The 27,226-nt window shown below is 36.3% G+C and overlaps 1 protein-coding gene across 1 annotated transcript; it reads right to left on the reverse strand.

Moving 5' to 3' along the window:
• Positions 1 to 560: 560 nt before the first annotated feature.
• LOC145600179 (T-complex protein 1 subunit alpha) lies at positions 561 to 10,692 on the reverse strand. Its single transcript, XM_081656077.1, has 17 exons — positions 10,476 to 10,692; positions 10,302 to 10,366; positions 9,198 to 9,287; positions 9,038 to 9,124; positions 8,810 to 8,869; positions 8,639 to 8,689; positions 7,976 to 8,071; positions 6,797 to 6,862; positions 6,457 to 6,674; positions 5,282 to 5,378; positions 4,917 to 5,003; positions 4,352 to 4,486; positions 4,129 to 4,233; positions 2,632 to 2,760; positions 2,445 to 2,548; positions 1,574 to 1,664; positions 561 to 978 (listed from the first exon to the last, which is right to left on the reverse strand). Exons 1-17 carry the CDS (start codon positions 10,534 to 10,536, stop codon positions 895 to 897), a joined length of 1,626 nt encoding a protein of 541 aa, XP_081512203.1. The 5' UTR covers positions 10,537 to 10,692; the 3' UTR covers positions 561 to 894.
• Between the last annotated feature and the right edge of the window lie 16,534 nt (positions 10,693 to 27,226).

The following is a 27,226-nucleotide window of genomic DNA, read 5'->3' on the forward strand; positions in this document are numbered from 1 at the left end:
TCAAACCAATCAATCAAGAATAAACATAATAACAATCAACACATACTTCCAATTCATTCCTGAATTAATTAGCGAGCACATACTATTTATTTTAATTAAAGTTCCTTACCTAGTTTTGTGCACAAAATCGCACGATTACTACCTTGCTACATAAAATGCACTAATAACTTCCTTGACTCAATCTCAACTATGTGAGTGAGTAATAAAATAACTTCTTGTCTCGAACTCAACTTATGTGGGTGAGTAAATAAATAAACTAACTTTCTTGATTCAACTTCAATAATAAGTAGGTGAGAATAAAATCATGAATCATGTTCTATAAAATATAATTTTAATTCTTTTCAATAAAAATAATGATGAATGATGCATCAGATTTTGCATGACAATTATGCCTTTGGAATACATCATAACAGTACAGCCCAAGAGTTAAGCTCAATTAGCAAGTTAAGTGTTGACGAACTCAATAGTGGTAATGTACCTTGCGCAACAATAACACAGGTTGAGTTGAAGATAACAAATTTGACATCAATTAGTGATTTGAAAAAACATCAAACAAGAAATTAATGCAAAAATATTACTGTTATAAGCCTTTGCATCTTTCTGATATAAGATACAATAGGTTCGGACTTCTAATAATTTAGATCCAGGCATTATCACAGCTACATTCTGCCAAATCATGAACTAACTTTTCATAGAGCCAACAAAGCAACACAAATAGAAGATCAACTTTCTATCTCAGCAGGCACAAAATTCGAGGCAGGTAAACATAAACCCGCCTGCCAACCATCATTATCACAGTCAATGATGCCAAATCTAGATATTCAATACAAGTAACGCCCAAAACTGTAGTCGCCCATGGTGTTGATTCCACTCTTCCCATCTAACATTTCCTACTTATTCATCGTTCTGGTTCTCATCCTTGGCAAGCCTGATCATGTCATCTATTCTAAGAATAGTAATAGCTGCCTCCGTTGCAAACTGGGAAAACAAAACATACCCCAATCAAATTCAATGTGCCATCAGACAGTGACTCGCAAACACACAAATATTATGGACCTTAAATATATAAATAAAAAAAAATTAACTATAATAGCTGGATATTGATAATTTGATATGAAGTATTAATTCAATTTTGTAGTTTTAACTACTCCCTTTATACATGTTCCATACTATCCTTCCCTTGTACTAATATCAAAGCATATTACTAACAATAATTTGGTACTTTAAACTATCATATAAAATAACAGATCAGTGTGAAACTGTGAATTGTCAATACTCTTACGGCCACAGAAAAAGCTTGTACTTAGTTTTTGATTGGTGCTTTTAAACATGTCCGTAAATTATTTCTCTCCCATTATCACACCAAAAATGTCCATAGTTTTTTTTTTTTTTGGAAGTTTTCTCAGAAGAGAGAAACAGGGTATTTGATATTTAGCACATCCTAAGATCATGTACAAATGCTGGAAATGACAGATATTGAGAAACAGAGGGGAGTATGATTTTACAATAATCCTAAACAATTACATTTAATAGAATTAGGATACACAAATAAATGTTAGGTTATAATTCTTACCTGGATAATCTTGACTTTGCTCATTGCTGGCTCAATGACTCCAGCTTCAAGGTTGTTACGTACGGTGCCCTGGTATAGGTCCAATCCCATGCTGCAAACAACAGATTAAGTGGAGTGAGACAACAGAATTATGGACAGTAAATTAGAATTTATTAGTCAACATATTGCAATATTGCATGATAAAATATAGTTTAAATACAACAGGCATCAATCCTAAAGCAACACCACCAAATACAACAAAGAACAAACCCATGGATGATTAAAATAAATAAATAAAGTTTTTTTTTTAAAAAAAAAAAAAAAAAAAAAAAAAAAAAAAAAAAAAAAAACTTAGCATCTTCTAAAGTCATAAATGAAAACTGAAGAAATTTCATCATACTACTGACTTCTGATTCATAGTTATGATATCTTCATTAAAAATTACAGCCAAAAAATCATGTTAGCTTTCACTAAAATATTGGCTAACTTTGACCATCGGACAGTCAAACCACATTGCTAAGATTCTAGTTAGGTAATAAACGAAATGCCACTAGAATGCACCGCCTTCAGCCAATCATTGCAAATGATCAAACTAAGGATTGCAACTTTCTAAACCAAGACCCGCACAACAAACCTACAGGAATATTTATTAACAAAATATTAAAAATAATAAATAAAAATAAAGGATTCAGTTGATGCCCCTACGACCCTACTAAAAGGAAACTGAATTGATTTACAGTAAAGTGCATAGATAGCAACCAAGCAGGTCAACATAAAAGTTATGAGCACCACAGAATCTTAGCCAAAATAGTGAAAATACTCAACTACCTTCGGTTAAAAAATGGAGAAGTACAAAAGTAAAGAAACACCATCAGCGACAAGTAATCATTACCTGGACAAATGTTGTTTGTCAGCTTTGGTCTGTGCAGCATGATGGTAAGCCCGCAGCTTAGCAACCAGCTCAGTTGAATCCTTAGCAGCGTTCACAGCAAGAACCTGCCAAGATCAAACCATGCAATTGAAGCTTACAGATCATAAAAGGCTCAAGGTTTTCAAAATTACAGAAAATAATACAACACCTTAGGAATAATTAGCAAGGCTTCAGCAAATTCAGCAATTGCCAACTGCTCCCTTGATCCTAATGTGGTAGCTAGGTACTCCAAGTACACAGATAACGCAGCCTCAACTGCCCCTCCACCAGCTACTACCTGAATCATAGAATACGAAAGGAGTATCAATATTTGGTCTTTTCCCTTAGGGAAGAGAAATGAGATATTTAATGTACAGTTCGTCTACATTCAACACTTGAGCAAAATTCCATCTAAAACCCACAACTCGTTGACAATAAAATAAACACATGGTAAATCATGTTTAAAAACGACCATGCCTCAATAACTACTAACTCAAAAAAAAATAGGATACAATTAACCTGCTAACAACTATTTTGAAGTAATTACTTCAACTACTGCAGCGTGAAAACATTGAACTTTCATAGCAAATTTGTGAAACTTCCGTAAAAGTAAATGTACTAGCTGTAGCCGCCGAAATCAGAGGACTTTGTGAGAAAAATAAATCTACATACGAACTTTTGTAGAAATCTGAGCCTCAAGGTCAGCTAGGATCTTCGTATTTGAGTTTTTAACTTCAATTATTAAGAACTCTCAAAGAGTTAACGCACCCCCCCCCCCCTCCTTCTATGTTGAGGCAATTTTTATAAATTAATTTCGCTCCTGAAATATGACATTCTTGATCCCTTAACTAGTCTTCTAGGCTGGAATTATAAATGGGTTGTCTTTTCTAGTCCTCTTTTATCTGTTTTAATGGAACTGAGTATTCAAAATTAGGATGATAGCGTGTCCAGAAAACAACAGCTACCTGCCAATGATACTATTATTCTAGATATCCCCTCCTTTTATGTTGAGGCAATTTTATATAAATTAATTTCGCTCCTGAAATATGACATTCTTGATCCTTCCCTTAACTAGTCTTCTAGGCTGGAATCATAAATGGGTTGTCTTTTCTAGTCCTCTTTTATCTGTTTTAATGGAACTGAGTATTCAAAATTAGGATGATAGCGAGTCCAGAAAACAGCAGCTACCTGCCAATGATACTATTCTAGATATCAGCAAAGAGGCAGGACACTAATGACTCATATGGAAAAATATCCAGATCCAAGAGGTTAATATTCATCTGCTATACTTACAGCAACACACATTTGACGCATAGGCTGAAATAAATATCAAAGATGACATGAATTCTTCCGACAACGAAAAAAAAAAAAAAAAAAAAAACATTAGAATAACAAGATGCAGCAGGAAAAGAGCAGGTCCAAAATAATGAACTAATTGTGTTCTAAGTGAAGTCATATATGTTCCATCCTTAACCAAAAAATTTTATGCTAGAATTGCAAGAACTCCATATTACAAAACAGACAGCATACTAAGAGACAAAACCCGTAATGATCAAATCTACTCCAGAGATATGGTCACCAAAAAAGTTCATTAAACTATGGACTCTTATAGCCATTAAATCTGGGTTCCGAAGTCAGAAGTGGCAGATCTCTACTGAAGACTTACCGCATTTGACTCAAGGGTTCTCTTAACAATGCATAAAGCGTCATGCAAGGCTCTTTCCATCTCATCAAGCATATAATCATTTGCGCCCCTGAGAACCAAAGAAACCTGATACAGAAAAGGAATAAACTTATCTAAAATGACAGGTATCATATGCTGCAATTTCTCTTAATTAGAAGTCAAATTATAAGAACACATGAAAATAAATGTTATTCAGTTTACTCACCGCACTAGTTGTTTTGGGTCCCTTAATCATGATGACATCATCATCTGCAACACGTTCCTCCACTACTTCTTCTGCTTGTCCAAGAAATGATGGTTCAAAAGTTTCCTCACCTTCCATATCAGCAAAAGTGGAAACCTGAAGCCATAGGCAGAAAATTGATAAGATGAATATTCCTAATGACAAACCAAATCCCAAAAATGCAAAATTATAGTGCATAAGTGCATCATACGAACACAAGAATACAACAAACCCCAAAAGAGAAGCAATCCCAAGGTCATGGAACCCATTTCACTTAAAATGCATGTTTTATGCCACATTCAATATCAGCTGACAACTAATCATATTTCATTCATTTAATAAACCAGTCCATAAATAAGTTTATTTAATCAATACTTTTACAAACAGAATGACGATATTATAGAAGCAATAACAGGAACAAAGAGAAAGAGTAAGAAAAAGCCTCAAAATATAACAAGGAAAGCTATGTTGACGCCTAGATGGCTTGCCTTGTAACAGAAACCAATGAAGAGAGCTAAGAGTATGGTCATTCTATACAGTGACGTACCAGTGTTGCACCGGTGGCCTTGGCTACATGGCGCATATCATCCTTCCGTACACGTCTAACAGCAATTGCACCAGCCTCTACAAAATACTGGGAAAAAAAAAAGATAAAAAAATCAATAATTGACAGCCATTAAAATAAGCAAATGTTTATAATAATAGTTTAACTTCACAGATTACATTAAAAAACATATGGCTTAAAGTATCATGAGTTTCAAAAAAATCCCATAGTAACAACCCACCCCATTCAAGATATCAACACACATTTATCAATGCAGGACAAGTAGAGTACAAACCAGTGACAATGATAGTCAGGGTAGAGAGAAGCGACAACAGAAGAACTTCAGTAATTGAGGAAAATAATAATACCTTAAGTGCCATATCATCAATGCCTTTGGTGGTTAGAATAACATTAGCACCAGCTTTTAATAGTTTTTCAATTCGCTCTTTGGTCACATCTGCTTCCCTGTAGAGAAAAAAAAAAAGGTCATAACACAATCAAGCTTGAAGACCATCATTAATCACATCATGTAACAATCAACTGTGTAATGACGAAAAAAAATATAAAGAGTAGAATATTCAACAACAAAAATGAAGTCAATTTCAGAATTGTAAATGATGTCAGTATAAATGCCTTTAATGTTTTGTCTCCACAAAAGGTTAATTTTTTTCAAGAGGCATACTTAGATCATGCAAATTTTTGGATAATAGCACAGTAGCAATATCAAACATTGACATTCCAGAAGTCCTGGCAGCAAAGGATGTAATTGATGACACTAAATAGCTAAATGAGGCCATTGGTTTGGTTCTTCCATAGAAAATTGCTGCATTACTGGATTGTGGAACAAATTATGTATATGTGTAGGAAGGTGACAAGCAAAAAGAATTCACTTATAAAGAAAAAAGATTTTTTTTTGTGCGAGAGTATTAAGGAGCTTCAGAATGGTAAAAAGAATCTGCTGGGTCATCATAATAGTTTGGAAAAAAATACATTAACAATTTTTCCAAGTGAACTGAAAAGGTTTGTCAATTCTAAATTTATTTTTCTCGGTGACCAATTTAAACAAGTCTGTTAAGACAAGCCTAAATAAGAGCTCCTCAGTTTATGCCGTGGTCTTCTACAAGTCTAGCTATAAATCCTCAAGATTTATGTATTTTAGCTTAAACATTCAGTTCTTACTCCTTATACTTATTAATACAAATAAAATTTGCAATAAAAACATTCCTGGAAAAATAATTAGATACATTGATTTCAGATTCAATTTTAAAAAATGTGTTTGTTAAATTCTATTATTAAGTACTTTAGGCAATAACAAGAAAGACCTATACTTTAACTTGGTTGCTTGTTTCATTTTCCTATTTAGCAAACAAATGGTGATGTTCACAAAGGCCTTTTTTAGTTCATAACTTTTGAAACTTCATAACACTTGATCAAAAGAAAACTGATGACTACAATATCCAATAATGCAAGTATTATACAGATTAATTAAATAATCACTGTGTTGGCCGCTAAAGTACGTCAAGCACCTATATTAACAAAATACCTTTGTCGGATTTTCTCAAGTTCTCTTGGGTCATTGACTAAAACCTGAACACCTAATTGCATTTTTGTTTTCTGGAGATTAAAATCAAGACAAGCAATTTTTGCTGGAGAGACACGGGTGGGCATTCCTTGAGCAGCACGACCTGTGTTAAGAGCATATCCTCTCAACAAATAACTTTCCTTTGCACTTTTTCCATGAGCTTTCAAAAGGTTGATGCTCTAGAACACGAGAAGCAAGTAGCATATCAGAACTGAAGAATATTGACACAGCTATATGCAGTAGAAAAAAAAAAGGCTTTTAGAACAAGAAAGACGTTGAGTTAGCAATAGATAAAACAAACCTTGATAGGATACTTTACTTCACCACGTGCATTTGTCATTTTCACTGACAGTACTGCCTCTACTACCTACTCCATGCATTATCAAAAATCAATATATACATCATGCCAGAGACTTCAAAAAACAATACCCTGCAACTAAATTACTTATATAAAGAAATCAATCGTTGCTAGTGAAAAGCTGTCAACCATTAAGGAAAAACATATAGCGACTCATCAGGTGACATTTCATCCTCTCCTCTCCCTCTCAAGATAATAAAACCATTTATACTAGGACGGGGACAAACAGCCTCCCATAAAATAAATAATACTAACACTGCATTGTTTTTTCTTAATGTTGTTTAGTTTCAAAATTGTGCCATATTGTCTCACTGACTATGAGGGAGATTTTTTTTTTCATTGCAGGTTTGAAAATCTATACTGGTTGATAATATCTGCAGGAAAAGATACTTTGCCATTAAATACAAAGCATGGCATAGAAATAGGAAAAAAGCAGAACTAGTAGCAGTAGTTAATTTGATGTTAAAATCTGTATTGATATTATATTTTGGGTGCTGTTTTGGTATTTAGTTGATGATAAATTGATAACCTTTTTTCCCAATCAAAAGATGAGTAAATTGGTTTTCATACTAAATGCATGCAGATGGCCATGAGCTTAGCCAAGAAACTGTCTACAGAGTAGAGATGCCTACGGTAAATCTATACATAGCCATCAGCAAAGCTGAGGTCATACAATGAAAGATCCAGGGGTATAATCATAGAAACTGAAGATGTCACACAAAGGGGAATAAAGATGGACAAGCACCCAAAGCACTTTACATTTTAGAGCTATTATCAAGGTCATTATACAATTTAGAGCTATTATCAAAATATCGCCAAATGCATTTGAAACATCAAAGTACTTCAAGATTTCCATAGCCTAACAGATCATTCAGCCAAAATATAACTTCATCTTATAATATAACGGCTGCATAAGATGACATAAACAAGACGAGCAGACAGCACATCTGTAAAGCTCATATCAAACTTCTTATTAGACAAATGGCTAGGTGAAGTTCGAGGGTTTGACTGTTTGAGTCCAACAACATCAAGGACATGTAAGTTTGGCATGTTAACTCTTTTATAAATATAAAACCAATCCCATGACGGATCAATAATCCATAGAAATAACAGGTAGCATACCAGGCCTGCAAAGAAGTCACTATCTGCTGCTATTAGCTTTGATGACATGCTTGTCTTTGCACAATTTACCAGTGAATCTTTGCCGAGCTTTTCAACCTTCATAAAACATAAATTAAATTAGAATAATCATGAACAATATTAAACAAGTAGTAACAGGATCCACACATCACAACAACAACAACAACAACAACAACAAAAATTGCACTGAGGCAAGGTTTAAAGATGAGATGTTCAATTTTACTAAACCACACCCTAAATGTACACACAACTAACCATATAATTTTAACAATACAAAAAATGAGTTATTACAGAGAAAGAGAGCTAGAGACCTCCAAAAACAAAGAAATTTAATAAGGTGATTTCAATCTCTAAATGGCAATGTAAGAAAGCCACATCATCTTAAATTTAGTGAACTAATAGAATATATAAACATCTTAAAATTTTCAGGTCCTCCGGTCACCACACAGAAAAAAAAAAATTACAATAAATAGACCACAGTTAGTGATCAATAATGACTTGCACTTTCACCAAAATACTGATCATTCAAATTTACAGCAGAAGAAGATGGCATTCTGGCCAGATATACAGAATAAATGAAAAAGGCAATTTATTGCAAGGCATGTACAATTCATATCAGCTGAATAGTTATCAGGAGGCAAATACCTTCACTGCAAGTTTCTCATCAACATATTTGCATGCTTCCCTCATTGCAAGCTGAGAAAGAATGAGACAATAAGGGACACATTAAAAATTCATACTTTATGGACAGAGCATTTATGACCAGAAAAATTGCAATCTGAACATCAAACAACAGGAGATTGATAAGATACTGACCCTAAATCCACTTATTATTGATGTTGGATGAATCTTATTCCTCACCAAATCGTTCGCCCTCTGCAGTAATAAACAAGCATATCAAAACTCGATGAATCTTTCATCATGGAAAAATCAAGAGTGTATCACACTTATGTATAAAAATAAAATAATAAAAATAAAAATAAAATATATTGAAGTAAGGCATTGCAACAGATAGTATAAAAGCAGTTACTAGCTCCAACTCACCTTAAGCAACTCTGCAGCGAAAATAACCACGGAAGTTGTTCCATCTCCAACTTCTTTGTCTTGGAGTTCAGCCAACTCCACAAGTACCTATAAGCAAATGGAGAAAGCTATGACTAATATTCTAATAACAAACACTATAGAATTAAGAGCTTTCATGTACCTTAGCAGCAGCATGCTCAACTTCCAACATCTTGAGGATGGTAGCACCATCATTTGTAATTGTAACATCTCCAATATCATCAACCAACATCTACATTAAGATTACTAACATTAGAGATCCAGTGATTTCAGTAATATTAAAGCTTACTTATTTTTTTTGGAGGGGGGGGGGGGGGGTGGACAGCAATTATGAAAGGAAAGAATGAAAGATACTTGTCGGATGTAAAGCAATCATCTTTTTAAAGGTTAAAGTATATCCACTACAATTCTAATGTTTACAGGTACATTGCTTTCACCCTTCTGGCTACAATATGAAAATCACTGCAAGTCGACAAAGTTAAATGTTGCATACTTTTAGTATCTACAGCTTTTAAAGGGATGGTGCTAACATATAAGGCGCCAAAGTCTGCCTATATTTACCACAATGCAAAAACAGCTAGCATTATCTTTCTTCTTTCCTTAAAATGCCATCAAAGGCTGTTGGTATAATACCTCACTAAAAGAATAACTCAATAACAAGTAGATGTATACTTCAAACTAAAATCAAATAAATTCATTAAACTTCCAATTAAACTTAGCACTACTTTCCTTAAACACACGTCACAAATAAGTGCAAACAACAAACTGTATTAATGCCACATTGATCAATGTTTAATCTTGCCGCTCACCGTATATGTTCATTTACTTCACTTTTCTGTTTTACTTCATCCCTAAACACAACCCTACCTCAAAAATTTTCCATTCATTTCATCTCACAATCACCCATGTCCTTAAAGCTTCAATTGATAGAACCACGCCCTCTGCTCATTATACAAATCATCCTAATACAAACCATTTATACAACCTAAACCTAAAACAATTTCCAACACTACCCAATAAGGTAAACACGAGACATAAGTAGCAGAAAAAACAAAACAAAGATTGAATCACATACTAAGAAAATAACAAAAAGCTGAACAATTGAGCAAAATACAATACAAAATTAAATCAGGTTACAAAACCTAAATTAAAAAATGAAGTAAAACCCTTAAATCAAAGTAAAATTCAAAAGAAACCCACTTAAATTAAACCCTAAAAAAGAGAAATAAGCGCAAAAAGATCAAACCTTGTCGAGACCAACAGGGCCAAGTGAGGATTTAACGATATTGGCGATTGCTTGACATGCAACCACTGCACACCATAAAAACACAACACACAAAAAAAGAGAAATACCCAGAATCAGAAACTGAAAGAAATGCAAAGAATTAGGGCAAAAAAACAGTAAAAATGAGATTTAAACCGTTTTGAGTGCGAACATCTTGGCCAGATTGGCGGTCACCCAATATATCAGGGGCCGGCATTGTTGATGATTGGGATTTTACGAGAAAAGTGTAGGGATTGAAATGGGGTTTTTCAGGAAGAATGCGAAGATCAGTAGCTGAGAGTGATGAACAGAGGTTTGCCGCAAAGAGAGGAGAGAGAGAGAGAGAGAGGGAAGAACTGCGGCTACTCTGCTTATTTTGGTTGGGTTAGATTTTGAAAAAAGAGATCTCTTCGTCGAGAATGTTCAACCAAAAAGCCCAATCAAAAATAGGGGTTATGTTTTGGGAGTCAATTAAACGCAATAACTCAATAATCCAAGCTTTGCGAGTAATTTTTTTTGTTTTTTTATAAATAAGGAATTTTTTTACTTTTACTGTCAAAAAAATTAAAAAATTGTATTTTACAGTAAAAACTTCTAAAATTTTTATTTTATCACCAAATAAAAAATTTAAAATTGTTTTTTACCACCTGTCGTCAAAAATCTAACGAATTTTTAAAATTCTTCGATTTTCGTGTCGATCACATATTCTTTAGAGGTATTAGGGGGCATTTTGGCCCTACAAAACCAATTTGAGGTTAAAATAGACAAAAAATGGTCGAAAATGCCTTGTTTTGCGTGTTTAAAAATACCTCGATTTGTGTGAAAACGCAAAACGAGGCATTTCCGATCATTTTATGTCAATTTTGACCTTAAATTGGAACTATAGGACTAAAATGCCCCCTAAATCTATGAAGAACATGTTTTGGGCACGAAATTCAAAGAAAGTTTGTTTCAACCGTTAGATTTAACGGTTTTCTTGACGTTAGATTGTAAAAAGCAATATGTTTTAGAATTTTTTGTATGGTAAAATAAAAGTTTTAGGCCATGTTCTTTTCACCTTAAAAAAATAATATTAAGTAAAAATAATTTCAGTTCAGTAAAAATAAGTTCAGTTTAGTAAAATTAATTTCAGTTCAGTAAAAATAAGTTCAGTTCAGTAAAATTAAGTTTTCTTAAAGAAGAATTATAATAGAAAATCAGTTAAAATAATTTCAGTTCAGTAAAAATAATTTAATTTCAGTAAAATTAAGTTTAGTTCAGTAAAAATAAGTTCAGTTCAGTAAAAATAATTTCAGTTCAGCAAAATTAAGGTGAATCAAACAGGGCCTTAGAAGTTTTGGTGGTAAAAAACAATTTTTTGATTTTTTTTTGTGGTAAAAGTCAAAATATCCTTCCTTTTTTTTAAGCCAGTTTTGGTAATCGGTTGACCTTTCGTTTGCCTTTTCCTTGACCCTTCGAACGTTGTTTCCCCTCCTAAAATCTCTAACCTTCGTCAACTTCATCCTCCCAACCACTTATATTACCATCGCCTTGAATGCTCATCACTTTCAATTCTTACTCTCCTCCCCTATGTAAATTCACTTTCTTTGTTTAACTCTCCTTATCTCTCATCTCATAAAAGGAGCGAGTGTGAGAAGATTGATTCAGAAAAGGAAGATGCCCAACAGTTAAAGAAAGCAATTTGATAGTCCATGGCAGACCAAATTTTGACCAAACATCGCCAACCCTAATTTGTATGATAAATGCTTAATAATGAAGTAATTTTGACTCTTTTTAAGGTAATTATGTTAGTTGTTCGTCGTAATTGGGTAATTGACCATTGAATTTCGTTTTTTCAGGTGATGAGTTCTTTGCGATATTGATGGATGATTTGTGTGGTGTGTGTATTTCGCGATTTTGTTTAAATAATTGCTATGAATTTGTGGAATTGATGAATGTTTGTGGTAACTGTGTACTTATGTTGTTGTGTGTTGGTTGTTGTTTGTGTGTTTAAATTGCAGTATTTGTGATGGGTGATGATGTGTAGACAACTAAAAATGTCTCTGTAGACATTTACTTTAATTTCCTGTCCCGACAGGAAGTGCAATGACTATAAATAAAACCATCTTCGTGTTGGATTGAAGTGAAGAATGCTTATGAATAACTAGTTAGGCCACAAAACACAAAAGACTAGCCCAAACTAAAGAACAAAGCTAAACAAGGTCCAATTAATTAAATCCGATCATAACTATTCTTAAGCCCGTGCTTAAAACCCAATAATGTCGGATTTAGGAGCACCTAGGTTAAATTTTAATGCTGCCGCAGAAAAAGTTGGCGCATATTAATCAGTCGCGCTGGGCAAGCGCGCGCAATTAATTCAGTTGCGCGCGGCACTCAGCACAACCTCTAGAGATGCGCTCGCGGAAGATTCGGAATTTTACGAAGATATACAATCGAATCTTAACTTAATGTCGCGCGCAAGACATCCAGTTGCAACCAAATCATTTGCGCTGGGATGCCACGCGCAACTCATTCAGTTGCGCACGATACCTGCTGCGGCAGAATGCTCAAAACCCTAATCCTACCCATTCCCTATAAATAGAGGCTTAATCCGAGGCTTAAACACACATAAAATAACCTAAAATTTTGGCAGAATACTTGTAAACTTGTGCTACCTAAACCCTCTTGTCATAAACACTCACCCCTTTGATATTTTGTTACCACGGTGGAGGTTCCCGAACAAGAAGGAGTCCATAATTGTTCTAACGGAGATTTAGCAAAGAGAAATGGTAAATTCCCGAGCACTTAGATAAATCATATTTATTTTCTTGTTTAAAAGAACTTTAATTAAATAATTAGTGTAGCTTGATCACTTTAAAAGGATTAATTAATCAATTCCACATAGTATCTTCCGTTAAATAAGATTAGAATTGGATAATTAATTGTTGGTTGATTACTTAAGCCAAGGCGAATATTGTTTATTTTCTTATTCTTTTCACGAATTTGATTAAATAAAGAATAATGACGTTGCAATGTAATTCCTACGTGAATTAATGTGTGTAAATAAAATCAACTAACTTAGTATTAGGTATCGCGTTGTCATTATGAAACCATAGAATAGATAAACAACTTGTTTAACACGTTTTTAAGCTCTAAACATGATAATTCAAAGTATAAACCCTTAATTCTTGAATTAAACAAATCTGAAATTTTTTCATTTAATTATACATAGCAAAATTCACAAAGTTATAATCTTTTGCAATTTATTAGCATAATCAAATCATAGTAATAACAATTTAAGAACAAGATTTCAATAAAGATTAAAACCTTAATTAAATTAACAAAAGAGAGGAAAGGAAAGAAAATAGAGGGAGAAGGGCGAACTAGTGGGATGCGGTGGAGCAATGGCAGTCTGGTGGATGCGCGGCGACGGTCTAGGGCTCTGGTAGCAGTAGTGTACAGTAAGGCAACATCTTTTTTTTTTTCCTTCTGTTTCGTGAAAGAGGAGGAAGAAGTGAGGAGGGGAATTACGTGAGGAGGGGAGAAATTAAGGGTTTTTAGGGATATTTATATGGGCTTAGCTTCCTAATTTAAGTAAGAGTAGGATTTATGGTTAGGCTTGAATGCAAGTTTAAGGTTTTTTTGTTCTAAAGTGGGCTACTAATAGGTTTTTTTTGCGAATAACTACCATTAAATGACGGGTTTTGGAAACAACTACCATTTAAAAAAAAAAAATTGAAACAACTACCACAAAAAAAAAAAAGTTTGAGTAGCACCACCTTGACAATATTCCAGCGAGAAACTCCGGCAGTGGGCCCCACAAATTACACTTTTCCTCCTAAAATTCTTTCTCTCTCCTCTATATTTAACTGATAAACTTCGTTTTCCCCCTTTTGCCTTTGTTTAAAAAATTTAAAACCCAATTTAAAAACGGGATAAAATAATCATATATATAACAAAAATACTTGTATATAAAATTTACTCTAAAATTACGGGGGATTACATAAACATCCACCGAGACCTATCTCTATAGATCTTTAATCCCAAATGTACTCATCATCCTCTTCCAGGTTTATCATATAAAGTGCATTAGCCATTACTTAACTCTTCAAGCAATGAATTATTGCTCTTAGTATTAGACAAAGATGAGTTTATAGCTCTCACTAAACATCTTGTACACATAATACCTTTATTTATGAGAATATCAACTGATTTGATTAACTCATGAAATTGAAGATTCTAACTCCATGATGCTTACTTCAATCCATTAATGGATCTTTTGCATTCCTAGGATTATTAGATTTTCAAAATCATTCCAATTGTATCACATACAAATCTTCTTTCATGAAACATTTCAAGAAAGCATTTTAAAATCCATTTACCAAATCTCATAAGGTAGTAATCACTAGAATATAATAGATCTTTGCAACGTGACTAATGTAAAGGTTTCATTGTAGTCATAGCCCGAATTTATAAGGGAAAAATGGTAAAATCTTTAGAATTCTCAAAGTTCCAAAGTGCCAAAATGAAGTCAACCCTCTTCTATTTATATCCCGAATTAAAAGGGCAAAATGGTAAAATCATCTTTTCCGCCCAAGAATTAGGACGATTACTTTTAAAAAAGTTTAACCTGGAAGTTGAACGGTTAAAAAACCGATTTTGTTATTTCAGACGGAGAAGGATACAGACACTCTAACGGCGCGTCAAAATAGATGGTCAGGTCAACGGAATTCGAACCGCCATCCCGAAATTTTGGATGACATGTGTCCTATCCAATACCAGTCGGCAAGACCAGTCAGCCTGGTTTCAAGACTCAAAAGTCCCCTTAGGGAATTCAGGGGGACCAAACAAGGCGTTCAGCCCAAAGGACGGACGGCGTCGTCCGCTTACTATAAAGAATGCTCAAACGCCTGTGTATTTGGACATATCCGGACAAGTAGAAGATCAAGAAGGCGACTCATATGGTACGAGTCACCCCCTTTGAGGGATTATTTAGGGTAAAAATTACCCCCACATGTGGATAATCCAATAGTGACACGTGGCCCAATCAAAGGGTGACACGTGTCTATATAGGAGATGACACGTGTAAAACCCTAAAGAGCACCTGTAAAAAGAGAGTAAAGGGCCTCCTTACATTAGGAGGCCCTAATCCCGAGAAAGCCGCAAAACGGCGCCCCTCTTAGGACACATGCCAACACCTAATTGCGCTGCCAATTACAGCACGGAATTCTAGGGCATTAACCCTAGAGAGGCACAATTCCCACCCTTATAAATACCCCAATCATTTATGATGCGAGGGGTGGATTGTGACACAACATTGATGTGTCTAATTTATATAGTATTTTACCCCCGTCCCTTGGTCATAATTAGTAATGTTTTTGGCTCTTTAGAGTCACTTTTGTTACTAATTGGTGTTTTCTAGTGTTTTCGTAGTTTAGGTTGAGTTTTGTAGGAAATTGCACTTTTGGAGCATTTTCATGGGTTTTTATGGAGCAACTACGGACATTGGAGGAGCACCACCGTTTTGAAGCCCAAAACCTGTTAGAGTCATCAAGCCGGTTATTAAGGGCTCGACTTGTGGAATACGAGCGTTGGAACGAGTATTCAAGAACCTAAGTGGATATCCGGATTGGGCTAAGAAGCAAGGCCCAATCGAAATTCCAAGCTCATTGGAGAAGGCGGGCCCGATCGGGTGAGCATTAGCCCGATCGGGCGTGGCTGCAAGGATGAAAGTGCGAAGAAAAAGGCGCGCCCAATCGGGCGCGTGTTTCTGAAGTCCTTAATTTGACGATACTTAGTTTCTAATTAGGAGTAATTTGAGGCTTTGTATGAGTACGATTTAGTAGTTTTATTTTGTTTATCTCTTCTCTTAGACTCTCTCTCTCTACTTAGTATTTTTCTCTCTCTAGATTTGTCTCTACAACTTTACTCTTGTTCTTGATTCAACTCCTTAATTCCGTTAATTTTGGTAACGATTTCTTCTTTATTAATTTCAGCAATTTTATTCCTTTACTCTATCATGACTCCTTTTATTGTTTTGTTTAGTTTAGATAGGATTTAATTATGTTTGAGTAGTTTAATTCTAGGGTTTATGGGATCCATATTTAATATGAAGGGATAATTTGTTATTGTTGATTATTGATATTGCATGATAATTTCTTATTGAATTGTTTTAATTCTTTGCAAAATCGAGCAGATGTGATTTGATAGTAAAAGTATAGCAATATTGAATTGATGAATCGAGCAGATGTTAATTTGATATTAAAGTCTATTTTCAATAGGAACTTAGATCTAGTAAATTGCGAGAGCCTGTTAGATCTATGTTGATTAATAAATTACGAGAGCCTGTTAATCATGTTATTTGTGCAATGTTAATTATTGATTGTTATGCTTGATCCCAGAATATTAATTATTGGTGAACCTGTGACTCTAGGCCTTCTTATTATTGATTTTCTCCCTAAACTTGATCTCCGTAGTATATTTTCCTTCGTACAACAATATTTTGGTTACTTAATAATTTAGATTATAATAAATAATTAGGAATAGAAAGACTTGTTTCCCTGTGGATTCGACCCTACTTCCCTATCTTCATTAGTTAGAAGACTTAGGTAATACTTTTGATTAGGTGATATGACTTTAGCCTGTCAAAATATGGCGTCGTTGCTGGGGAAATGGTTTTATTTTTATTTTTGATTGTTTTTGTTGTCTAGATTATTTTCTCTTGTCTTAGAGAACGTTAGTTCTTTGAGGCAATTCTCATATTTGTCTTTTAGTTCTTTGTTTATGCCTAGGTGTTCCAGATCAAGTTATATTCCATTCGATCCTGAGATCGAGCGCTCTTTCCATAGACAAAAGAATATCTACAGACAAATCCTGACAGGTTTTGGGAGTAATAATATTCCTAACGATCCGCCAACTGATTCTAGTGATTCAAAAGTTCCTTCAGATTCAGAATCAGAGATGACAACACCTAAGAAGCTCAGCGATTACTCGCAACCGTCCCTAACGGGTTTTCCACACCTTTCACCTACTCCAGATCTCAAGGGAGTCCAGTTTGAGATCAAGCCCCAATTCATAACGATGATAGAAAGGAAGCAGCTTAGTGGAGCCAAGGGTGAAGACCCAAATCTTCACATTGCAAATTTTTGTCAGTACTGTAATACTATTAGGCAGAATGGGGTTACGCAGACCAGATCAGAGAGATTCTTTTTCCCTTTTCATTATGTGGAAAAGCTAAAGTGTGGTTTAATGGTTTGAATAGAACTACACTACCTATTACTAACTAGGAAACTCTTGCTTTGAATTTTTATAACAAATATTACCCTACAGAGAAAACAGCTCTATTGCGTAGTGCAATTCAAAATTTCGCCCAAGAGCCAAATGAAGCGCTATATGAGGCTTGGGAGAGATTCAAAGATCTGCAGAGGGAGTGTCCCCATCATAATTTGGCAAAGTGGCAGTTGATTCAAGCCTTTTACAATGGATTAGGAAATGCATCCAGGACGATTTTAGACTCCACGGCTAGTGGTAGATTTATGAATCTTAATGTTGATGATGCAGGTCAAGTTATTGAAGATATGGCAATACATGATTCCCAATATGGGAATTCTAGAGGCTTTGCGAACAAAGGCAAATACCATGTTGATTCAGTATCCTTTTTGCTACATCTATTTGTCATAAACTAGATAGTCTTAGTACTGCTATTCCTACTTCTGTTGCTAATGATTCTGCTGTTTCTAATAATTCTAATGAAGTATTTTGTGAAAATTATGGTATTGTAGGACATTGGGAGCAAGCTTGCAGGAGTTCTATAGAGCAGGTCAATGCCTTTCAAACCTTTAGGAAAAAAAACCCATACTCCAACACCTATAATCCTGGCCTCCGAAACCATCCATACCTATCCTATTGGAGTACCAATGTTCAAAATCCTTCACCTCCACAACAACCACAACAAGCACCCCTTCCACAGCAGAAATATTACCATCCTCACTCTAACTAAAAAGCCCCAGCACAAACCCCTACTCCATCTTCTGACCTCGCTTTGTCAGAAATTAGAGCGATGTTAACTAATATGCAAAAACATATGGAGAGTAGAGATACACATATTGACTCGATTATAGCCCATAATAAAGTCATGGATACCCAAATTGCCCAATTATCTTCTACTCTACAGACTCGCCAGCAGGGAGTTCTACCATCGCAGGGAATACCACCTACGGAACATGCAAATGCAATTACTTTGAGAAGCGGTTCACACTATGATGGCCCCCCTATACCTAAAGAGGATGAATCTGATTTAATTAATATTGATAATCCTGATTCCGTTATACCTGATGTTCCTGCAGGACTCCATGGTAAAACTAATATTTCTGATAATACATTGCAGGGTACAACTTCAGGGAAGGATACTACTCAGGAGAAGAGTAGAGAAGCGCAACAACTAGTTATCAAACTACCATTCCCAAATCGTCATTTGAAAGCTAAATTGGATAAGCAGTTTGGTAAGTTTTTGGAGGTTGTGAAAAATTTGCAAGTAACAATTCCTTTTACAGAGCTTATTACACAGGTTCCTGCATATGCTAAATTTATGAAAGATATTCTGACTAGGAAAAGGGCCTTTTTAATAAGGTAAAAACTGTAGCTTTTACAGAGGAATTTGGTGCTTTATCGCATAATAAATCCCCTCCTAAGTTAAAGGATCCCGGTAGTTTTTCTATCCTTTGTCATATTGGTAATGTCTTCATTAATAAAGCATTGTGTATTTGGGTACTCTAACAGGTACTCACTTCCATGAAAGACAATTAAACAACCTCCTAAAGAAGTATGGAGTATATCATAGAACCGGACTTAGCTATCACCCTCAAACTAGTGGTCAAGTTGAGGTCTCTTATAGGGAAATCAAGGCGATTCTAGAGAAGGTAGTGGCCAAGTCAAGAAAAGACTGGAGTATGAAGCTAGATGACACACTTTGGGCGTATCGAACCGCATTTAAGACAATCAATCAATCAATCAATCAATCAAAGCCTTAATCCCAAAAGTGGGGTCGGCTAACATGAACCAAATTTGATTATTCCGTGTAGTCATCAACATAAATCTTTCTCCTCCATCCCTTACGATCCAAAACTTCATCCTCACGTAAATCCATGCACTTCATATCCTTCCTCACTCCTTCCAACCAAGTCATCTTTGGTCTCCCTCTTCCTCGTTTAATCCCTCCATGGTCCCACTCTTCCACTCTTCGCACCGGTGCACCCTCGGGTCTCCGTCTTACATGTCCAAACCAACGCAGACGATTTTCCCTTAATTTATCTACAATGCCCGCCACACCTACTTTCTTGCGAATAACCTCATTTCTGATTCTATCTCTTAAAGTGTTTCCACACATCCACCTTAACATGCGCATTTCCGTAACCTCCATCTTTTTAATATGCTCTTTCTTAGAAGCCCAACATTCTGTACCATAGAGCAACACTGGTCTTATGGCAGTCCTGTAGAATTTTCCCTTCAACTTTAAGGGAATGCTGCGGTCGCATATCACTCCCGTGGCCGCTCTCCATTTAAGCCACCCTGACTTAATCCTGTGGGTCACGTCTTGATCAATGTCACCATTCTTCTGGATGATCGACCCTAGGTACTTAAAACATTCACTCATGGTCAAATCCTTTCCATCCAAACTCACCACTTCATTGCTTGTCCCCCTCTGAGTGCCAAAACGACATACCAAATATTCAGTCTTACTCCGACTTAGCTTAAACCCTCTAGATTCCAACCTTTGCCTCCATTGCTCCAACTTGACATTAACCCCATCCTTAGTCTCATCCACCAAAACGATATCATCTGCGAACAGCATACACCATGGAACCTCATCTTGAATTGGTCTAGTTAATTCGTCTAGAACCGTTGCAAAAAGAAAAGGGCTTAATGCAGACCCTTGATGCAATCCGATTGTAATAGGGAAATCTTTTGTCAACCCTCCGCATGTCCTCACATTTGTTGACACATCCCGATACATATCCTTAACTAGGTCTACATACCTTCGTGGGATACCTTTCTTCAACATTGCCCACCAAAGTATCTCTCTTGGCACCTTGTCATATGCCTTCTCTAAATCAATAAAGACCATATGAAGATCTTTCTTCTTTACCCTATAAAACTCCATCATTTGTCTTATCAAATGGATTGCCTCCATAGTAGATCTCCCAGGCATAAAACCAAATTGGTTATCTGAAATGCTTGTGCATGCCCTCAACCTTTGTTCAATCACCCTTTCCCACAACTTCATAGTATGGCTCATAAGCTTAATTCCTCGATAGTTAGAACAATCTTGAGCGTCTCCTTTGTTTTTATAAACCGGGACCAAGGTGCTCTTCCTCCAATCTTGTGGGATCCTTGTAGCCGTCCATATCTTGTTGAAAAGGTTTGTTAACCAATCAATACCAATCTTACCCAAACACCTCCACACCTCTATCGGTACCCCATCAGGGCCAACCGCCTTCTTATCAAATGGATTGCCTCCATAGTAGATCTCCCAGGCATAAAACCAAATTGGTTATCTGAAATGCTTGTGCATGCCCTCAACCTTTGTTCAATCACCCTTTCCCACAACTTCATAGTATGGCTCATAAGCTTAATTCCTCGATAGTTAGAACAATCTTGAGCGTCTCCTTTGTTTTTATAAACCGGGACCAAGGTGCTCTTCCTCCAATCTTGTGGGATCCTTGTAGCCGTCCATATCTTGTTGAAAAGGTTTGTTAACCAATCAATACCAATCTTACCCAAACACCTCCACACCTCTATCGGTACCCCATCAGGGCCAACCGCCTTCTTAGGTTTCATCATCCTCAGTGCAATCTCCACCTCTACTCTCCTAATCCTTCGCACATACTCCATGTTGATTTCTTCATCACTCATAGAGGTATCTCCTATCACAACTCCATTACTTCCATTAAATAATTCATCGAAGTACCCCTTCCACCTGTCCTTGATGCCCTCCTCTTGCACTAGGACCATTTGGTTCTTATCTTTGACACACTTCACCATGCCAATATCCTTCCTTGCCTCTTGTCTTCTCTTTGCCATCTTATAAATGATCCTTTCTCCCTCCTTGGAATCAAGCTTTTCATAAACCTCCTGATATGCCTTTTCTTTTGCTTGGCGAACAGCTGCCTTTGCCTTACTCTTAGCCTCCTTATACGCTGCAAAGGTTTCATCACTCCTACATTTTCCTAAGGCTTGATAGCATTCCCTTTTTTGCTTAATTACAAGACACCAATTGGTAATTCACCTTATAGACTAGTATATGGTAAGGCATGTCATCTTCCCGTGGAGTTAGAATACAAAGATTTTTGGGCGATCAAGGAGCTTAGCATGGATTATAAGGTTGCGGGTAAGAAAAGACTTCTCTAACTCAATGAGTTGGATAAGTTTAGATTGTCGGCGTATGATAGTGCACGAATCTACAAGGAAAAGACCAAGAAGTGGCACGACAAGAGGATCCTACCAAAAGAGTTTGCACCAGGCGACAAGGTTCTACTCTTTAACTCTAGATTGAAGATTTTTCCAGGAAAACTAAAGTCTAGGTGGTTAGGCCCCTTCACTGTCACTAAGGTGAACAAGTTTGGTTCGGTTGAGCTAGTGAATAATAAAGGTGAAGAGTTTAAGGTAAATGGTCAACGATTGAAGGTGTATCACTAGCGCTACTGTGTTAGAGATGTGGAGGAAACCCTCCTAACTCCACTTCTATCTTGAGCTACATGGTGGTAAGAAGGTCGTGCGAGACCTAGATAAATCAGCGCTTTGCGAGAGGCAAACCGTATTTCTTGCTTTATAGAATAGTTTTTCCTTTCCTTTATTTTACTTTTTTTAGAGAGGTGAGGAGAGTGCAATTTTACCTTTCCAAAGTGTTTTTGTACAGGTATTAAATCAACAACTAAGGAGATTTAAAGAGAAAAAGTAGAAGAAGTTTGTGTGCTTCGAGCTGGGCAGGGCCCCGATCGGGCGCGCATGCAATGTTCCAAATCGAGCAAATTTCGCCCAATCGGGCGAGGCTTGCACGATCGGGCACGAAAGCGAAGACATTTTGGTGCGTAATTTCACCCGATCGGGCAATGCTTGCCCGATTGGGCTCGCAAGTAAGGTTGGAAAAGCAAGGGAAATTCGCCCGATCGGGCGCCTTATGGCCGTCCCCTTTAACCTCTTTTCTCCCCTTTTCTTTTCTTTTTCCTCCTTACTTCATCTTCTTCATTCACTCTTTCTCTCTTTAAAAACTCCATTTTCATACCTCCAACCTCATTTTCTTTAAAAGATCTCCTAAAATTCTTCCATCAAAACTCATAAATTTTCATATAATCTTCATCCTCTCACCTTCCTCTACATTCTCCATACAATTTTTCCTACTTTCTCTTAACATTTGTGAAAACCCTAAGAGAGAGAAAGCTTCAAAAGTTTGTTAAATCTTCTCGATCTAATGGCCTCCAAAAGTTCAAGAACACAAAGGGGTGAGGGTTCGAGGCAACAAGAACCACCTATGGTCGACCAGGAGCTCTAAATTCTGGGATGGAGCGAGGTGGTGGTCACTTCCATGGAACAAAAGGCACGGATGCTCAACCTCATACAGAGGCAGGTAATTCCTACCCGATTTGTTCATCACCCTACTCTATCTAGGCTAAGAATTGATAAACAAACTGAAAAATTATTTAAGGGTATTGGCATGAGCGGTTTTTTTCAAATGCATCATGATACATATGACTATTTAACTGTGGAATTTATTTCTAGTTTTAATGTGATTAAATCAAATGCAATTATTACTCATGTTCAATTCCGGTTGCTTAACAATGATGTGATAATGACTTTGAAAGAATTTGGTAAATTGTTTGAGTTGAAATCGGATAAACCCATCGAACCATCCCAAGACCATATTGCCGTGGTCGATCAAAAACTCATAGGGGAGGGTTTAACTAACCTCCAACATGCCAAGGGAACTTGGATTCAACATCCTGTGCCAAAATTTTGGCAACGGTTTGTTGGCCTCACCATCTTTGGGAGGCATGAATAGGTGAATGTGAGGAGGGATGAGCTAGAGTTGTTGTGCTCCTATATGATCCCTAAGAGTGAGAAACTAAACATCCCGCATAGGATAGCTCAACACTTCCAACGAGTGGCCAATGCGGCCGAGAGTGGTAGGTCTAGGGCGCCTATCTATTTTTGGTGGTTTAGTCACCCACATTGCAGTCAAGCACCTAAACTTTGTCCCTACCGACTTTAGGATAGTAGCAGGCCCTACCCTTATGGACCTTCCATATTTAGGTAGCCTTAATTGGATTAATGTCATTGGTGGCGAGACGTGGTGGATTATTCACCGAGAGTCGGGTAGGAGGGATAATGCCTTTATGTTACTTAACCCCGCCTTGACTAAGTTTGAGAAGGGTAAGTGTAGATGTCATTTGAAGTGTGCCTACGTTAAAGCATGTGGTGAATATGCTTGGCACTCATAGGAAGTGGGAATTGACATTACGATTAGGGACAACGATTAGGGACAAAGAAAAGTAGGGAGCCGCCAACAAGTTTTTAAGGAACTTGTAAACCGTTCACGGATCATGAAAGACAACCACAAAAAGAGACAACGATAGGCAATAATGATTGACCCGTGAATGTTACACCCCATTCATAATCCATGAGATTACTAACTCCATATGGTTCGGAACCACAAAAGGAGGATCGGGGATGATGGTAAGTAGTGAGTCATGGAGTCACATTCGCCCGTATTGGCCTCTACTCGATTCTTATTGTGAAAAGCATTCTTGTGATCTTAAAGGGATACAAACAATATATTCAATTCGCTCCAAACTATTATTATACTAAATTGGTTGAATATTAATGCAACATATAATTCTAATTATATTAGTGATCACTTGATTAAATAACAAGATTAAAGGAACCTAAACCGGTTGTCCAAATTATCTTATTAGGCGTTGTATTCAATTACATTTTCTCTTTAAACATGCAATATGGTTATCATAATAATAATATACATTAATATTGGAAGCAATTTAACAACAATAGTGTTAGTCAAATCAAATAATAATCCTAATCATGATAATAGCAACAAGAATAAAAATAAGAGTAATTAAGTGATTAATTACTCACTTTCCACGTTTCCTTGAATTGCTACATCATGAATAAACTGTTAGTAACTTCAATAAAAATATAAATCAAATGGAAATTAAATTAAATAAAAAGTAGAGTTGATTTGGTCCAAACCCTCAGTTAATTCTACCTTTCGCGCCTTAGTTTAAGTAGAACTTCGGGTATTGTATGGACTCCTTAGAGTGCTTAAGGGATATAAAATGAGAGAATAGGGTGGCTAGGGTTTAGGCTAGAGCAAGAGAGAGAGGAGAGAATATTTTTGGTGTAGGGAGAGAGAATGATTTTTGGTGTAGAAGAGAGGAAGAGAGAATGATTTTTGGTGTAGAAGAGAGGAAGAGAGAATGATTTTTGGTGATCAAGATTGATGATGATTGAAAAAGGGGTGATATGACCTCTATTTATAGGGAAAAAAGAGGGTCGAAGAATCAAGTAAAGATCGAGTTCGAATCGGAATAAAACTCTTGCGATAGACAACAGTTTTTGCGGTTTTTGTTTTTAACATATCTTTTGATCCAGAAATTGGAATAAGATAAATAAGATATCGTTAGAAAGCTCTTGAAGTCTACTTTCTAACCCAATTAGAATCAGATTAAAATACTCTGTATTACAAAAGATATGGCCGAAATAGTGGGACGGTGTCAGTTTTGGATAGAGTTTCGTATTTCGCTCACATCTTTTTTCGTTATAGCTCGGAATTAATATTATAATATATCATTGAAAAGATAATTTCAAGAGCTATCCAACCAGATAAGATTTAGATAAAAACTATGAAGCACGAAAATAACATCTGACTATCTTTGAACGTCTTTCAATTCGAATAGAATTAGGACTTTCAAAAAGAGGAGTTTTATTCAATTTTAAACTCTTTTATCGTATCTTTTCAAAAAGGATAATTAAGATATTTTAGAAACTTATAGAAGCTTTCAATTAAGCTTAATTGTTTTAGGAATGGGATTAAATCCTTTGGACCCTCCACATGATCATTGGGTCGTAGGTAAGGTGGGCTTAGGTTCGGTTTGGACTCAGTTTAGTATTTTGGTCATAACTTATTCGTTATAACTCGGATTTGGGCTTATAATATATTGTTGGAAAGCTCTTTTCAAACCCCATCCAAATATTTAATAATTGGACCCATATTATGGACCAAAATAAACTAGTCTAAACGTTTTATAAAAAGGACATGAAATGAATGATTTTAATGGACACGAAATGAATTATTTTGGGTTTAAAGGCACGAAAACAGGAAAATAAGTTATGATTTGGTGAAATGGGCTAGGAATTGGGTTGGTTTATGAAATGTATTGGGAATGAACATGGATTTAAGCACTCCAAAGATTAGATACTCAACCCTAGCAATAGTGGCGGTGAAAGGTTGTTCATCATCGGGTTTGGTTTTGGGGAGACATTTTTAGGTGTCAACAGTAAGACTTCTTATACATTTGAGTTAGGTAACCAAGGGGAGGCTCAAGCAGCTCACCAATCACCACCCCACCGTTACCCTCAATTCCAACCACAACCACCACCCCAACCCTACACACATGACATCCCTACCTCTTCCGTTGACTATAACATCGATCCCAATGCCCCATATGACTTCTCGGCTTTTAGAAGCCAACTTGATAGGATTGAGAGGGGACAAGGAAGAGTAGAGGGTTTAGTGTAAAACCTTGACACTAGAGTAGGTTCTCTAGATAGACGGGTTGGGCATGTGGAGCGAAACCTAGGGAGGGGTTTATACCCTGTGTACGATGACTATGCACGCCGAGGGGTTATTCCCCCCGAGGCTCTTGTTCCTGATTGATTTCAATATCCTCAAGGAGGATATTCGACCCTCGGTGCTTTTGGTAGTTATGTGGACTATTCTTCGGTCCATGGTTATGGGGCCGATGCTCCTTTTGGTGGGCTTGGGGGAATGTGGACCCTAACTATTTTGCAGGTGGTTCGGGTTATGGAGGTGTCGGTTCGAGCCATGGAGGTGTCGGCTTAAGCCATGGGGGTGGCTACTCGAGGATAGACGAGGATGATGATGAGGAGTAGCTACTCCTAGCTACACTCCCAAGTCAATGAGGGCATTGCTTGATTTGGCTTGGGGAAGATGATCTTGTATATTTGGTAAATCTCTCTCTCTTTTCCCTATTTATTGCTTTCTAGTATAGATTTATTTGCTTTCTAGTGTAGTTTTTATTGCTTTCCTATATGAAAAAAATACAAAAAAAATTAGAAAAATAAAAAAATCCAAAAATACGTTCCAATGAATTATGAATCATGCTTCCCTGTGCCCCATAGTTCAAAAATATTGTTTTGATTCTTGGTATACGATGATGAGCATTGTGGATTTGTTGATCATGATTTGTAGTTTGATTGCTTGGATGCCTTAACATGCGTCAATTTTGTCTAACTACTTGTGAATATAGTGGTTGACTAGTTGATTTGGTTAGGAATGTGTGTTAGTTCCTGGTATGTCAATGAATTTGAGTATTGGTTTGCATTTATGAGTAGTGTTTTATGACTCATTATTATGCACATGTGGAGGACGAAGGCATTTGTTCTTTAGGTGGCCTTCAGATGATTTTAGATACATTTGTTCCTTTCTTGCTACCCATGTTGTCTCCTTGACTTTTTGTTGTTTATTAGCCACATTACAACACATTGCAAGCCTATTTAGCCCCATTGGTTACTAGTCCCAAGCTTGGCTTGGGGAAGCTATTAGTGAGTGAGGCGAGGGAGTTTGTAGTGTGCTTATTATATATTTGCACAATTTGGGTGGGTTTTGAGAAGTTATT

This window comes from Chenopodium album, chromosome 21 (assembly GCF_948465745.1).
Source record: "Chenopodium album chromosome 21, dcCheAlbu1.1, whole genome shotgun sequence".
Lineage (NCBI taxonomy): Eukaryota > Viridiplantae > Streptophyta > Magnoliopsida > Caryophyllales > Amaranthaceae > Chenopodium > Chenopodium album.

Excerpts from the sequence above, each read along its gene's own strand:
- LOC145600179 (XM_081656077.1), bottom strand. The coding sequence starts at position 10,536 with ATGCCGGCCCCTGATATATTGGGTGACCGCCAATCTGGCCAAGATGTT. Across the intron at positions 2,761-4,128 it reads GAACCCTTGAGTCAAATGCG|GTAGTAGCTGGTGGAGGGGC; the intron begins GTAAGTCTTCAG and ends TCTATGATTCAG. Across the intron at positions 979-1,573 it reads GCAAAGTCAAGATTATCCAG|TTTGCAACGGAGGCAGCTAT; the intron begins GTAAGAATTATA and ends TTGTTTTCCCAG.